The sequence below is a fragment of the Pyricularia pennisetigena genome, assembly GCF_004337985.1.
Source record: "Pyricularia pennisetigena strain Br36 chromosome 4 map unlocalized Pyricularia_pennisetigena_Br36_Scf_6, whole genome shotgun sequence".
In the NCBI taxonomy this organism is placed as follows: domain Eukaryota; kingdom Fungi; phylum Ascomycota; class Sordariomycetes; order Magnaporthales; family Pyriculariaceae; genus Pyricularia; species Pyricularia pennisetigena.
In genome coordinates this window covers 3,538,499-3,552,833 of record NW_021940918.1, presented here as the reverse complement: position 1 = coordinate 3,552,833, position 14,335 = coordinate 3,538,499, and the positions used below count along the sequence as shown (strand labels likewise).

Genomic DNA, 14,335 nt, shown 5'->3' with positions numbered 1-14,335 from the left:
GGGGTGGGGTGGCGTGAAGGTGCGATTTCCTTGGCATGACTGTTTTTACTACAGTTTTTTTTTTTCTTAGGATGGTAAGGATTTAAATTGGTTTTTAGTTTTGTTTGGGCGGGAGGGGGGCCTCTGAAACAGTATGTGAATATCACATCATTTAATGAGAAGATGAGTGAATGCAACCCGTGGTTCCGGGTCAGATAAAAGAAACCTTTTTGTTTCCAAGCGGCGTTTAAGGTTAAGCAATGCATAAGGCCGCACAGGGTGAAAGCTTATAATGGGAAAATGGTACGGCGAATCGAAACCTTTAATCCCAAACAAAGTGGATTGTGCCAATGACTAACTAAACGGACGACGTATGTCGGGAAAATATCAGGTTTGTAGCTAACCCTTGCTCGGGGGTTCGATGTCATATGCTGCCAGCCAATTTTTATATGTGTATCTCTTGCTGTAGTGTTGAAGATATTCATAAACTCGATGATTGATTAACCATCCTTGGCTGGTCGTCAAAAACCATCTCACTTCTGCTACGGAATGTACTCTGGTGCATCCAAGCGAGCTCTAACTGCCGACTACGGCGCTGGAACGCATTAGCTTTCCCGAACCAAAAGCGTAGGGACCCCGAGTAGACAGCAGCAAATGCCTGATGTTCCTCGTACTTTGAAAGTAGAGCAACGAGACCGGTCATCTGCATGCAAATATGCTAATACGATGGTGATACAGCTAGCAACTATGATGACAGATTCTCGGTGAGGGACTTGCCAACAGCCGAGTGAGATTACCTTTCTTGGCCTGGACCGACATAAGCATAAGACAGCAGTAGATCGCTGAACATGGTGGAAACGGCCTACAACATCGTTCATCCTCGTCTCTTACCTCAGAGTCTTAGCGCTCTAGCAGCCCATGAACCTTTCGGTTGGTCTGACTGGTTCTCACCTTCTACCTCGACGCTCACGGTCGCAATGGCCGGCTTAATCAAAATTGTGACAATGATCGTCTCCGTTGTGTCCATTGCCTCGACCGCCCTCGCCACCGTGCCAAAAGTCTACGGCAAAGACTTCCTCAGGCCGGACTTCCAGCTGGCCCACCTTTACACCGTCAAAATCAAGCCAGGGCCACCGATCAAAGTCGGCGCAGGACCCCATGGTAATCGCGTTATATACCCAAGCGGGGGCGGCGAGTTTGAAGGGCCCTTGATCAAGGGTAAGGTCCTGCCCATTGGCGGTGATGTGAGTTTTTCTTTCTGCATTTTCTTGCTGCGCATACCGCTCTCTTTTCAGACCAGTACCTTGTCCAAAAAAAGACCGTACCGTACTGAATAGTTGTCGCTGCTTCCACCGTTAATACTCTAAAAAAAAAAAAAACAGTACGCCCTCTTCGACTCCAACCACTTCATGACCCTTGACGTCCGACAGACATTTGAGACCGACGACGGCACCTTAATTCAAGTCTTCGAGACGGGCAGGACGCAGCCCGGCGCTAGGCCTAGCGATAATGTCACGACAGCATACGTTCAGCTCGCCTTTGAGACGGGCGCTGCCGCATACGCCTGGATCAATCAGGCCGTGGCCGTAGGCGTACTACACCGTCTGGACGCCCAAAGCATAAGCATTGACGTATGGGTGGTAGGTCCTTTCTTGGACTTTCTGTCCCCCTCTTGTTTTGGCTCAAGCCAATTCATGATTCCAGCAAACATGGAGCTGACGGATTCCTCCCCATGTGCATTTGTAGCTCGCCCCGCTGAGATCTCAAGTCCCCGACGGGAGCGACATGTTGGCCGTCAGAGCTTACAAACGAGCCGTAGCGGAGTCCAAAGGCTCAAAAAGCGCCTTGTCTGGGGCCTGAGGATGTGGCCGACCAGCTGTCGTGTGGCAGCGACTCGGTACAGGAATATCGTGGACGACAAAATTTTGAAGTTGTGGTCGGCGGTCACCAAGTGTATGGACAGATACACATAATCCTCTAGGCCAGGCCGCCAAGACGAAAATGATCAGTTGACGCGTGAAACGCAAAGGTCGACCCAAGAATGAATCCTGACAGATTGTTGCACGCCAAGGTAGAAGGAGAGCCGAGTCCTGATGTGGCGTTGAGTAGGCACATATCGGGTGCTGCGTTGCCTACCAAGCTGCTCGGCTGGTGAAATAATTATGTTCTCAGTTCCTCTCTCCATCTTGTAATTGCATCTCAGAAGTGCACCCATTGAATGGCTCTCGAGTCCGCTTTATGCGGCTGGGACAAAGTTTATACTGTGACTGGGGGGTCACTCGCTCTCCAGTGGTGCTTCTCAGGCTCAACGATAGCCCATAGACAGTTACCAGTCTCGTGTGCTGAGGTGGCCGTATTTCCCAGTGAATTAATCCTATCTGCCGTCAGTCGGGCCGAACTCTCTTAGCTGGCAATCTTGATGGCGGAGTGCCAGTTTCTGCATGAGCTCCATCGGAAAGCTCTCCGTGGCGAGGTACGGCGGACGAGAGGTATGAACGTTCGATAGTGACGATGAACGGCCGCAATGGGCGCTTTGAGTTGCAGCCAGGCAGCTGCAGCAGTAGAAGCTCCCAGCGAATAATCGACTGCACATATGTGCCCTATTACGCATGATCTAACTCGGGCAAAAGTGCAAAGAACGGAATTGCAAGAATGGTCTGGCGAACTGCAATACCCCGCATGCACTGACCATGAACCATGTTCTCTAGAGCCAGACCATAGGACGTGGGGTTGCCTCCTTTCATACCATTCGGCAAAATGCCGAATATTGGCAACGGGTGCAATTCATGTAAAATGAAGACGAAAATAACAAGGAAAAGCCTCAGGCTTTTGAGTAAGAAATACCACGGCTTGAACTTAAGCCGTGTCCCAACATTCCCTTGACCAGGCAAATCATGCACTCAGCCGCGCGCAGAAAGCAGTGCGAAAAAAAAGGCTCTTTTCCCAGGTCCCTGTTCCCTTTGTTCCCTTCATCGGCCCGGGCATATCTCGTGACGTTTCGTTGACGTTGCTCACAACCAAACCAAAACAAACCAGCGAAGAAAGAAATTGAAAATCCCCAGACAAGATAGAGAATGAGAGAGGATCATAAATGGAGGGCTTTAGGCGGGGTAGTACTACTGGCGCCAGTTGCCCTGGTTTCCGAAGCCACCGCCGCCCTGCTGCTGCCTAGGCCAACGTTGCTGCTGCTGGCCGCCCTGACCCTGGGATCGGCTGGGTTTGGCGAAGCTGACACGAAGCTGGTTACCCTCGGCACCGTAAACTCGGCCGTCGAGTTGGTCCTTGGCCTCGTGGGCCTCCTCAGGGGTGCCGAACTCGACAAAGCAGAAGAAATAGTTGTTCTGCTGACCATCGGCGTTGGCGCGGTTGCTCTCGAGACGTTTGCTGATTGATGAACTGATTGGGGAACAAATTTTTTTTCGATTAGCCACACAGGGAACTGTAGAATTTGCAATCAAGAAGATACGTGAGGGCAAGGGGATGGACACGGCTGGGTTTCATAAACATACGGGGTGAATCCTTGGAAGATCTGCATCACCTCCTGCTCGTTTTGCTCCTGCTCGGGCTGGGGGCCCAGGCCGCCGACGTAGAGCTTGCGCACGTCGCGGTTATCCTGGTAGCCGCCGCCGCCGCCATACCTCTGCTGCTGGCCATAAGAGTTGTTCTGGTAGCCACCGCCATTGTAGCCGCCAGAGTTCTGCTGGTAGCCGCCATTGTAGCCAGCATTCTGGTAGCCGCCGTTGTAGCCGCCAGAATTCTGCTGATAACCGCCGTTGAAGCCGCCGCCACCGTTGAAGCCACCGCCACCACCCTGTTGCTTCGGCTCGCAGGGGCGCACCTTGATCTCGCGGCCGCCAATGACGGCTTGGAGCTCCGAGAGGGAGCGCTGGGCCTCTTCGGCGGTTGTGAAATCGACAAAGCAGTAGCCACGGTTGCGCTGGCTGCCAGGGTCGACGGGAATCTTGACGGCCTCGTAGTTGGGGAAGCCTGACTGCTGGAGCATGCCTTCGACGTCAGAAGATTGAAGCTCGTAGTTCAGGTTGCCGATGTAGATGCGGCGACCCTCGGCCTGAGCCGCATTGTTGTTTTGTTGCGACGCGAATGACATGGTGGGCGACTGATGTGTTGTGGTGGGGAACAAAGGAGCAGAGGGGGACTGGTAGGACGACGGATTTGAGGGTGAAGGTGGTCAAACAAGTGAGAATCGATGAGAAAGAGGGGATTGAACACCTGCAACTCCTGCTGGGGGCGGGTGGTGATGGATGGCCGAGTTGACGCGACAGACGAATCTTGCGCAGGATGGGTGGTGTGGGTTTGGGGTAAGGGCGCAAACGAGGGACCACGTACGGGAGCACTGGCCAGTTGATCCAAAATGCCCGTCAAGCTCGCAATTTTTTTTTTTTTCTCCTTTGACCGCTTTCGATGCGCTCAAACGGGGAGGAGCCTAGCGCGGGGTTTGGAGCTGGTTTGGTTGGGCAAAGAAAGTAGGTCCTTTAAAGATAAGGCTCCACAGGGGTCCTTTGTGGTGGGGCGACAATCATCAGAGGAAAGATTATTGGACCAGATGGAGTCAGATCAGACGAAGGGGTCTGTCCACGGTGCACCGAATCTGGGGAAGGCACAATGAAAGATGGCAAGGAAGCGAGGTGGTCACACGTGGTGAACCGCATACTGTATCTTCTCGACTTGCTTGCTAATAAATAGTACAGTAATTCCAGGTACCCACCAAGTTTTTAGATTTGGTACCTGAATCGATGAGACAAAAAGTAAACAAAGTTGATTTTGATGGAATAGTTCCAATACTTCTTGACATCAAAAATCTTCGCTTATCGTTCTTGGTAGAAGCCACGCAGATAACCTAACGCCTTTCCCGTACTATTTACAAGGTTGAAGAGTAATAAAAAGAAACGAAACCGTCCCAAATGGGAACAAAAAAACGCCCAACGAGCAAATCAATTCGGAACCTCATACGGAACCATTCTAATACGGAGAAGTTGATGCTCCAGCAGTCACAGGAATTGCAGAAGTTGATGATGTCGCAGGAGTTGCCGGAGCTGGAGGGTTTGCGGGAGTTGATAAATTGGCAGAAGCCGACGGGACTGCTGGAGCGGCCGGGGTGGCTAAAGTTGATGCTGAGCTTGAAGAAAATAGCCCACCTACCAACGCCATAAAATCGTTGAACTTCTCCTTAATCTTGTCAGTCATAGCCTTGACGCCATCGTTAATGTTGGCCTTGACCTGTTCACCCTTGCCGCCGATAATCGACGGTGGTTTGGTCGTCGGGCCTGATCCTGTCGTTGCGGAGCTGGTAGACGGGTTAGTGCTAGGGGTCGTCGTGTTTGTCCCTGCTCCCGGGACAGTACCCGTCGTGACGGTTGTGGTAGAAGCCCCATTGGCCGCGGGGACAGCGGGCGTCTGGCCTGCAGCGGGGACGGGCGCGGTGCCTGGGGCTGTCGCAGTCGTGCCTGCGGAAGGAGTTGCGGTCTTGTCCTGTGGCATGACTGCGGCACTCATGGTGCTGCTGCGGGCTGCTAGGACAGCGGCGCCGTTAGTCTGTATCTGAACAGGCACAGCAGATATGAGCGTCGCCACCAAGGGCAAGAGGAGCAGAGTATGCTTGCCAAACATTGTGGCGAGTTAAGGCGGTTAATTTCCTATGTAAGATATTATTAAAAGAGCTCGATATGTTTATGATTTTTGTTGAGAAACTGTCGCTCTTTGCTGCTGATCGAGGCCTAAGTCGCTTATAGTCGAGCTTTTGGACACGATTTTCTGCTTTCTCACCATTGATCGAGATGCGAACCTGCTTTATAACTCAAAAGAAACGAACGAAACCAGACATCACAGAGGCACCTTTTAAGATATTCCTGTGCTGCGCGCCTGAAAATCCTTGAAGCTTACTCTGCCCACGCCTCGATCGCCGTCGGTGGAGATTCGCAGAAGGAACATCAACAGCTTCGCTCTCTCTAAACCCCGCGCATTAGGAAACTAAAGCGCTCTCACATATTCAGAAATCGACGGCGCAGCCTGCCAAGGCACAGAGGTTGCCTGGCGTGAAGACACAACAGGCAAAAAAGGGCCTAGGCACCAACCGCGACGATGGGCCGATCGTGGTACAGTAAGTCGAGTGGCGGCTAGTTGACTTGCTCAGCCCACCCCGGACGCATTCGTGATCAATGGCCCACTAAGCACACCCCGTGGCCCATTAATTAATTACTGCTCTTGCCCGTCGGAGCAATTTTGCACAATCCCAGGCCATTCTCAAAGTCTGCGTCTGTTTCTCTTATTGTCTCATTTTGTATTAAGTTCATTGTAGCATAGAGCTTTCATCTTCATCAACAGGTCTAATCCTCGTTGATGGACAAGATCACGTGGGAACATACCCCCGTTCGACATCTGTTCGTCTCATGTTTGCGCATCTGGATTTTTTTTTTTTTTTTTTTTGTGGCGTTCATGACTTCTACAGATCGCAACAATATTTCGCCGAGGATATTCCCGCGCTTATGGTAAGACCTGGTCGTGCGATTCATTCATACACAATCAACTTTTCTTTTCTTTCTCCCAAAGCAGACAACTGCTCGACCTGCCATGCGTCAAGTTTAGGCGACGTATCAGACCTGATCATCGCATGGTAGGTCGATTGGTAAGGAAAATCATTTACGGGCTAGGCCCCCTGCTGTGTGTGTTTGTGTGTGTGCGGGTCATACTTTTTCCCCTGTCGCCCATTTCCTGGGAACAGAGAACAGAGCGGTTCGCATTTCCAGTCCGTCGGTTAAGTAACAGGTGGGTATTAACATGACTTCGGACGTGCATCCTCGGCTCAGGCCGGACTGACTTGCTTGGTCCCGACTTTGGAAGAGCCCCAATCATTCCAGCAGCACGAGACGAATGTACGAAGCAATTAACTTGCGGCTCACGAGCCAGGACTAGGTAGGATTGAAGCCATCTTTAGTTTGAGATGTATGAGTCGCCGTTGACAGGAGGATGAGAGTGTTTTATAGCAAACACGCTCACTGCTCCACCACTTGCTAGTCAAGCTGACAGCTAGCCACACAATGGCAACAAATCCTATTTTTATCTCGAGTGATACGAGATCGATCACAAACCAGCAACTCCCTGACAAAAGATGCATTGCGAGGCTATCATTGTGTCCTCCCCCCTGCGCGGCCGAAGGTGACGACCTGCCCCTACTACAATCGACGGACGTTAATACCGACTTGTTGCACTTTTGGGTACCCGGCCAATATACAGCCCAGTTTTCAACCACCGGCCACGCGCTCAGTTTATATGCAAAAACAAACCCAAAAAACTTATTGATATATCAGAATTCGGTGTTTTTTTGTTTGTTTTTTTTAAAACTTGTCTTAAAATTTAATTTATCATTTATTTGCATTAATAATAACCTGTGATTTTCAGTATATATTTTTGTAAATTTTTAATAAAAGTTGTTTTCTTTCTTTTTTTATAGTCTTGTTCAATAACTGCACAAATAAAGGCCATTATAACTATTGATTAACTTGGTTTTACTTTTAATTTAGGGTACGGTTTATAAATTGGGCTAAAAAATGTTTCCGTATATTTTCTATAAAATGCAAGTTGAAGTTATAAACTAGCTCATAAAATATTTCAACATCCTTATTTAAAACTTATTTATACAGCTAAGTTTGCATTTTACGGGCTTAAAAATGCGTTTTAAAGGGAGTGTCCACTCAAATTACGTCGGGAAATTAAAATATATAAAAGGCGTTTGAAACAGCAGGTGCCGTGGAAAAAAGTGGTGTTTTGGAAAGGGAAAGATGAAGCGGAGTCGATGTTAGTGTCCCTCCCCCACTGTAGTCTAGACTAGTCCTAAAGGTCGAGGTTTCAAGGGGTATCGTCATGGTGTCAAATCAACATTCATAGCCTAGACCGAGATCCACAATATTGAAGCGAGGAGCCTCACAATACGATTTTGCCCCCTAATCAGAGCATCAGAATGGGGTTGCAAAGCGAGCTATTGATGGAGCCTCACCGGGGGATACGCGATTTCGGGCGCCGGACTACTCGCCTCTAGTTGGTATAAAGTTGAGCTTTTGTCCGTCTTCACTGGTACTGATTTCCCGGGTCTGCTCATCATCCATTCATTTTCTGGTCTTCACTCAATCTTTTTGTTCTTTCGTTTCCAAAGTGCCGTGCACTCTTCATTCGCTCATCCGCCTGGTGCAAATTTCAATCCTTCTCACAAAAGAAACGATCAAACTTTCTCGCCTCACGGTCCAATATATACCACATACCGCCAAGATGCAGTTCACTACCTCTGTCCTCAGCATCATCGCCCTGGCCGTCTCGGTCAGCGCCCACGGCCGTTTGGTCCAGCCCCAGGCTATCAAGAACACTACCCCCTTTGAGGTAAGGACCCACCCCTTTCCTCAATCTTGTTTTCTCTCGAATTATATTGCACACACCTCCGTCAACCCCGTTCAGCAGCTGATGATTTCCCCGTCCTTATAGAACATCCGCGTCCCCGCCAACGGCTGCGGCCAGGGCGTCAGTGTGGACGGCCCCGTCCAGGCCACCTTCAAGGCTGGCTCGACCGGCCTGCTGACCTGGTTGCTGGTCAACGGCGACGGTGGCGGTCCTATGGCTGTTTCTTTCGACACCACCGGCAAGGGTACCTCGTTCACCACCAAGGCCGTGGTCACCAAGAACGTCGAGGGTGTCAACGGTGGTGTTTCCAACGCCGTCGCCCGCGGTAACAAGCCCGTCGAGTTCCAGGTGCCCAACGTCAAGTGCACACGCTGCGTGCTGCAAATCCGCCAGGACCTCCAGGGTGGCAAGGATGGCTTTGGCTCGTGCGCCGTCGTCTCCATCGAGTAAAGGGTTTCGTTTTGTGTTTTCTGGAACGGGTCAGATCGTGCTGGTAAAAGGCAGGGTATCTGGGTCCCATGAAAATTCTCCATGGCATTGTAAGACTGGGAATTATTCATGTTGTGATAGGTTTAAGTGGTTGATTTAATTAGTTTCGGCGCATAATATTTTATTAGCACATTCTTTGGATGGGCCTTTTTTTTTATTTTTTATATATATATAAACCTTTCGACCGGTTCCTTGAGAAGCCCATCTAAATGTGAGAAGTTGTTGCAGTATCACATAATGACATCAATTCTGCGAGCCGCCAACTAACTTATCACGGCAGTAAGACAGACCCTTTTGAGAATCAATGCATGTTCGGAAACCGAGTTTGCCAAAAGTATGTTAGGTTGACGATGCTGAAGGCACATGACCCACCTTGTTGGCCGTGGGTAAGAGCTGAGCGTTTGGAATAATGAGTCGAGTTTCATTCCTAGACTTTTCTTCATTAGTGTCCTGGGCAGCGAACATGGAGAGACGCAATACCAAGATCGAAACAGAAACAAAACAGAAAACCACAAAGATGGGACAGATTGAGTAACGATTGAAATTTCAAAACGAAAAAAACTCAAGAAAAGGAGGTAAATATACAAGGAATGGGAGGAGACCATACAAGGATACAACAACACCCACACAAATAAATGTACAAGAAACCAAGGCATGGAAAATGTGCAGCAAAAGAGGACGCTGGACAAAAGAAGAAAAAAAAAGATCTTGATCATCATGAAAACTCATCAGTGAAAGCTGCACCGGTGCTCGGTCCGCTCCTCCAGGGCAGATTCGATCTGAATGACACTGTCATTAGAGCGAGGTACGAGGTCATCGTTCACGCCGACGTCTCGCTTGCGCTTGGACTTCTTGTTAATGGCCTTGCTGGGCGGTATGCGCTTCAGGCACTTGGAGCCGGCCTTGTAGGCGAGAAACTTCTTGTCCAGCGCCTTGTTGACCTCGGACAGCTGGTTCTTGATGGCGTCGGCCGCGTTGTTGAGCAGGCCCTTGGCTTTTTCTGGCACGTTGTTGTCGTAGACGGCGACCACGACCATCTCGGCAAAGTTGTCGGGGAAACCGTTGTTGGCATACGAAGTTGGGAGGGCAGCGTCCTTCTTCACATTGTCCTTCCAGGCCGGGGTGTCGCTGAAAGGCTGCAGCTTCTTGTGGTCCGACTTGTCAGGCATCGCCATATAATCGAGGGCATGACCGACCTCATGCGTCACGACGGTGATGCCGGGCTTGTCGACGAATATTATGTCGCTCCCCGGACCGGTCCACAGACCGGCCCAGCCAACGCCATCTCGTTTTGGGACGCCGATGACATGCCTGGATGGTGGAGCACAAGTTAATAATGGAACTTTGAATGAGGTATTGTGATATTGAAGGTAAAAGAAGGTAAAGATATGGCACTTACCGAACCATAGACCGAGCCTCGACAGGCATCTTACCAAACAAGTACACCAGGTCCCTGTCGCTGACCTTGGCGTCCTTATGCCTGCAAAATACCCAGGGCTCATCACAGTCTTCGTATTGTGCGTAAAAGGTAGTGTAGTCCTCGGCTTTGAGGGCCTTGTCGAAATCTCTGCATCGCTCGGGGATCCACTCTTGGTCCTTCCATGGCTTGACCTCGAACCTAGGCGTCTTGAGGTGCTTCTCGAGGCCATCAATCAGTTTCTTGACATCCATCTTGGGGTTAATCTCGGGCTTGTTGGGCTTGTCCTGGGCAGCTGCCATGTCCAGGCAGGCTGCTACGGCCAAGAGGGTTCTCAATGCGGATACCATCTCGGCCCGTTGCGGTTGTCTCTGAATGCTTTGTGTGTTAATGTCTGCTGTCTAAAACCACTAACTGTACTCTAGTCTTCGAAAAGTAAGACTTATGATGGGAGAGTGGGTGAGTACGTTCGTACGTATGTACGTAGGTCGACAGCATAGATTGTAAGAGTATGAGATCACAGGCAGGCAATGGACCCTCAAGTCAGGGGTTCAAAGATCTATATGTAGATACCCACGATTGATTAGTACTCCAACAAGACTCCTGCATGCATCCCGGATCCTGAACCTGTCTGTGGTAAGATAAGGTAGGCCGGTAGGTAGGTAATCAAGCCTCATGCGAAGCCATGTTTACTACTGGTTGCTGAATGAATCAGCATTAAAACCAGCCCGAATGGTCGCGGCCTCGGGTGTGTAATACATGGCTGCGTTTCCAACAGTCAAGCCATAAAAGGCTGTGTATACTGAGACCAGGTAGGTACCTAGGTGAGAGTATTTCGCATATGGTTGCTTGTCTTGGCCTGCCCGGAGGGTCTTGCTGCTCAGCTGCTTACTACAATCCTCTTTAACTTTACGAACATGGTGTGAACACAGTACAACTGTTGCCTTGACAGACAATTACTGCCTGCAAATTTCATCGGGTTGCAAATCTCAAATTCGCTGCGATCAAAGAGATGAGAAGAAGATGTTTCTGAGGAGAAAAAAAAAAAATCAAATAAAAAATTGGGTAGGCCGAGGTATTTACATTGAAGGGAATTGGCATCATGATCGATGATTTTGGAAAAACTTGGGGAATTGTGGGGTTATCCCCTGTAACCTGTCACCCGTGTGCCTGCACCGTCTCATCTGTTGGCTCCTGTCGCTGCTTTAGGTTGCCGGCTTTTGTTGGGCTTGGTACTTACGGCTTGTCGGCTTTCCGTGGATGCACCCTTAATGGGTTTTTAACGCTGTGTAGAGAGCAGGTTACCTCGCACTGCCAACCCGATAAAGCGCATGCTTACCACCTACATGTTTTGTACGACTCGAATGTCGCAAACACAGTCATTCATTCAGTTGCTTATCCCCAACCTCATTTCTCAATATCTTTTGCAATCGACAGCCATGATGACTCGTGGCAACTTGGATTTCTCAATGGCTATGCTGAAGCGCTGGACGCTCCTCGATCAGTTTAGGTCTCCTCCTGCTTGGTCAGGACGTCGAAACATCTCTGCTATCTTGACTCTGCTATCTTGACTGGCCTCAACAGAAGCACGCCCATGAGAGATGGATGCTCATTGCAATTGCCAATTGAAAACCTACTCGACAATCGACATTTTGATTCCCGTACAAAATAGCCGATCACGGAAATGATTGCCTAGTTAACCAAGCAGTACTACTCTTAAACGTACCCACCTATAGGTCGGGAACTTCATCCGCATGGCAAACATGGCTTTGCTCCCCGCAGCATTCTATCGAGTCAAGATGTTTGTTTCAATGTTGCCCCCCAGATCTCGCCACTGCAGTTCAAACTGCACACCCAGTCAGTCCCGTTGTCACCTTCTTTTCTGACTACTGGTAGGTTGTAGTGCCGCTCCCCGCGTCATCATTCATATCCGTTCCCTAAATGGTGCCGAGGTTCCCCCGCGAGCGGAGAATTTAGAACCATGGGGCATGAGGAAGATGGAGAAACTCAATTACCGAGTGGAGACTAAGAGATGAGCAAACAACGGCTTGCCAAGGGAGAAACGCATGACTGGTCTTGGGGTTTAAAACTAAAGAAAACGCCCTGTCCTGATCCCTCGATGCCATCCACGGACCGGCCAGCTCCTTCCAGACCGCCTACCTACTGTAACCACCTCAGATTTGGTTAATTATGCAGCTCCCTTGGCACTGTCTCGCCTCCCTTGCCTTCGCGGCTCTGGCCTGCGCAGCACCCGCTTCAGTAAACACAAATGCCTGCACAGAATCCGCCTTTAGAGGTTCTCTTCCTCAGGAGGCATCCATTGTGAGCGTCGATGCTGTCCCTGCTGGTGGACAGTATGGAGAGGGCTCCCGGAACCCGGCTTACCCCAAAATACCGACGGATCTGCCCGAGTTGTGTGCCGTGGTTGTCAATGTCACCAGCTCGCCCATTTCTTCGTATCGGTTTGGTGTTCTCCTGCCGACAGCTGATGCGTGGAACAAGGGACTCTTGATGGTTGGTAACGGCGGTTTTGCAGGCGGGATCAACTGGATAGATGCGTCCGTGGGTCCTCGTTACGGCTTTGTGGGGGTATCTACAGACACGGGCCACAACTCGACATCCGGCGACATCACTTGGGCAACAAACGAGGAGACCAAGCAAGACTGGGGCCACCGAGCCATCCACGGTGCTGCAACGCTCGCCAAGAAAATGGCAGAGGCCTATTATGCTGATCCAGTTGATCACAGTTACTACTCGGGCTGTTCTACAGGTGGCAGGCAGGGGCTCAAGGAAGCACAGTTGCACCCTGAGACTTTCGATGCTCTTCTGATCGGAGCTCCGGCGTGGTGGACAAGTCACTTGCAGACTTGGACTCTCAGGGTCGGGGCCCTCAACCAGCCGGCGAATGCATCGCACCACATTCCTGTTCAGAAGTTTTCATTGATTGCACAAGAAGTGCTACGGCAGTGTGATGGAGCTGACGGCGTCGACGACGGCATCATCAGCCGGCCCGAGAAGTGCAAGTTGGACCTGAACACCCTACTCTGCACATCAGGCGCCGCCAACTCTACCTGCCTGACCGGTGCGCAGATCGAGACTGCGAACAAAGTCCACGCAGACTACATCGCTGAAGGACGCTTCGCTTTCCCGGGGCTGTCCATTTCGGCTGAGCCCATATGGGCTTTCCTCCTGGGCGGCTCGGAGCCTAGTTCCTATGGTACCCAATATGTACAGTACATGCTACTCAACGACCCGACATGGAGGTGGCAAGACTACACCGACGACATCGTCTGGCGTGCGGACCGTGAAAACCCTGGCAACGCTTCCGCTACCGGCTATGACATGTCTGCCTTCCGCGACAGGGGCGGCAAGATCATTATGTACCATGGAATTGCCGACGGCCTGATCCCTACTGGGAGCTCACACTACTTCTACCAACAGGTAGCTAATGCCACCGGCGGTCTTTCCCCCTTGCGAGATTGGTTCCGGTATTATGACGTTCCCGGCATGGGACACTGCAGCGGCAGCAGCTACAATGCTCCGGCCTACTTTGCGGGCGCGAACCAGGCAGAAAATCTCGGAACCTCTGGCTATTCGGTACCCGGTTTTTCGGACGCCAAGCACGACGTGTTGCTGGCGCTCACCCAGTGGGCCGAGAAGGGAGAGACCCCTGAATCGATCATCGCTACCGCCTGGAAGAGCCAGAACAACCCTGCATCCGGAGTCTTGAAGCAGAGGCCTCTGTGCCCATTCCCTGAGGTTGCAGAATACGATGGAAAGGGAGACGTAAATGCGGCGGAGAGCTGGACCTGCCAGTAAATAGTCGACTGTTGGTCCACTGAGGAATGTATTTTGGTCAATGGAAGATGTACTTTCTCACTGTCACTTATTTGGACATTGCTACTTGACCAATAGGGCGATTTGTGGCTACTCCATTGTTATGTGACAGTCTGGGGTGTAGTATGTTGCGCATTAGATCATTATAGAGAGCTTCTGAACGCATATAATGGTTTTACAAGAGATGTTGCAATCTTGGTAACGAAT

General features: G+C 50.5%; 6 protein-coding genes across 6 annotated transcripts; 3 read left to right on the top strand and 3 right to left on the bottom strand.

Moving 5' to 3' along the window:
• Nucleotides 1-956: 956 nt before the first annotated feature.
• PpBr36_06646 (uncharacterized protein) lies at nucleotides 957-1,839 on the top strand (the record flags this gene model as incomplete). The annotated part of the gene is made up of 3 exons (XM_029893789.1): nucleotides 957-1,223; nucleotides 1,362-1,619; nucleotides 1,726-1,839. 3 exons carry the CDS (start codon nucleotides 957-959, stop codon nucleotides 1,837-1,839), a joined length of 639 nt encoding a protein of 212 aa, XP_029746626.1.
• Nucleotides 1,840-3,095: 1,256 nt separating this feature from the next.
• Nucleotides 3,096-4,087, bottom strand: PpBr36_06645 (uncharacterized protein; the record flags this gene model as incomplete). Its single annotated transcript, XM_029893788.1, has 2 exons — nucleotides 3,096-3,375; nucleotides 3,489-4,087. 2 exons carry the CDS (start codon nucleotides 4,085-4,087, stop codon nucleotides 3,096-3,098), a joined length of 879 nt encoding a protein of 292 aa, XP_029746629.1.
• An 872-nt stretch (nucleotides 4,088-4,959) lies between these two features.
• Nucleotides 4,960-5,607, bottom strand: PpBr36_06644 (uncharacterized protein; the record flags this gene model as incomplete). The annotated part of the gene is made up of 1 exon (XM_029893787.1): nucleotides 4,960-5,607. One exon carries the CDS (start codon nucleotides 5,605-5,607, stop codon nucleotides 4,960-4,962), a length of 648 nt encoding a protein of 215 aa, XP_029746628.1.
• Nucleotides 5,608-7,947: 2,340 nt separating this feature from the next.
• PpBr36_06643 (uncharacterized protein) lies at nucleotides 7,948-8,835 on the top strand (the record flags this gene model as incomplete). The annotated part of the gene is made up of 2 exons (XM_029893786.1): nucleotides 7,948-8,367; nucleotides 8,470-8,835. Coding segments are annotated over 2 exons (786 nt in total), but the record flags the coding sequence as incomplete, so codon positions are not given.
• Nucleotides 8,836-9,602: 767 nt separating this feature from the next.
• On the bottom strand, nucleotides 9,603-10,641 carry PpBr36_06642 (uncharacterized protein; the record flags this gene model as incomplete). The annotated part of the gene is made up of 2 exons (XM_029893785.1): nucleotides 9,603-10,185; nucleotides 10,274-10,641. 2 exons carry the CDS (start codon nucleotides 10,639-10,641, stop codon nucleotides 9,603-9,605), a joined length of 951 nt encoding a protein of 316 aa, XP_029746630.1.
• A 1,840-nt stretch (nucleotides 10,642-12,481) lies between these two features.
• PpBr36_06641 (uncharacterized protein) lies at nucleotides 12,482-14,110 on the top strand (the record flags this gene model as incomplete). Its single annotated transcript, XM_029893784.1, has 1 exon — nucleotides 12,482-14,110. The coding sequence occupies one exon, from the start codon at nucleotides 12,482-12,484 to the stop codon at nucleotides 14,108-14,110; it is 1,629 nt and encodes a 542-aa protein (XP_029746633.1).
• Between the last annotated feature and the right edge of the window lie 225 nt (nucleotides 14,111-14,335).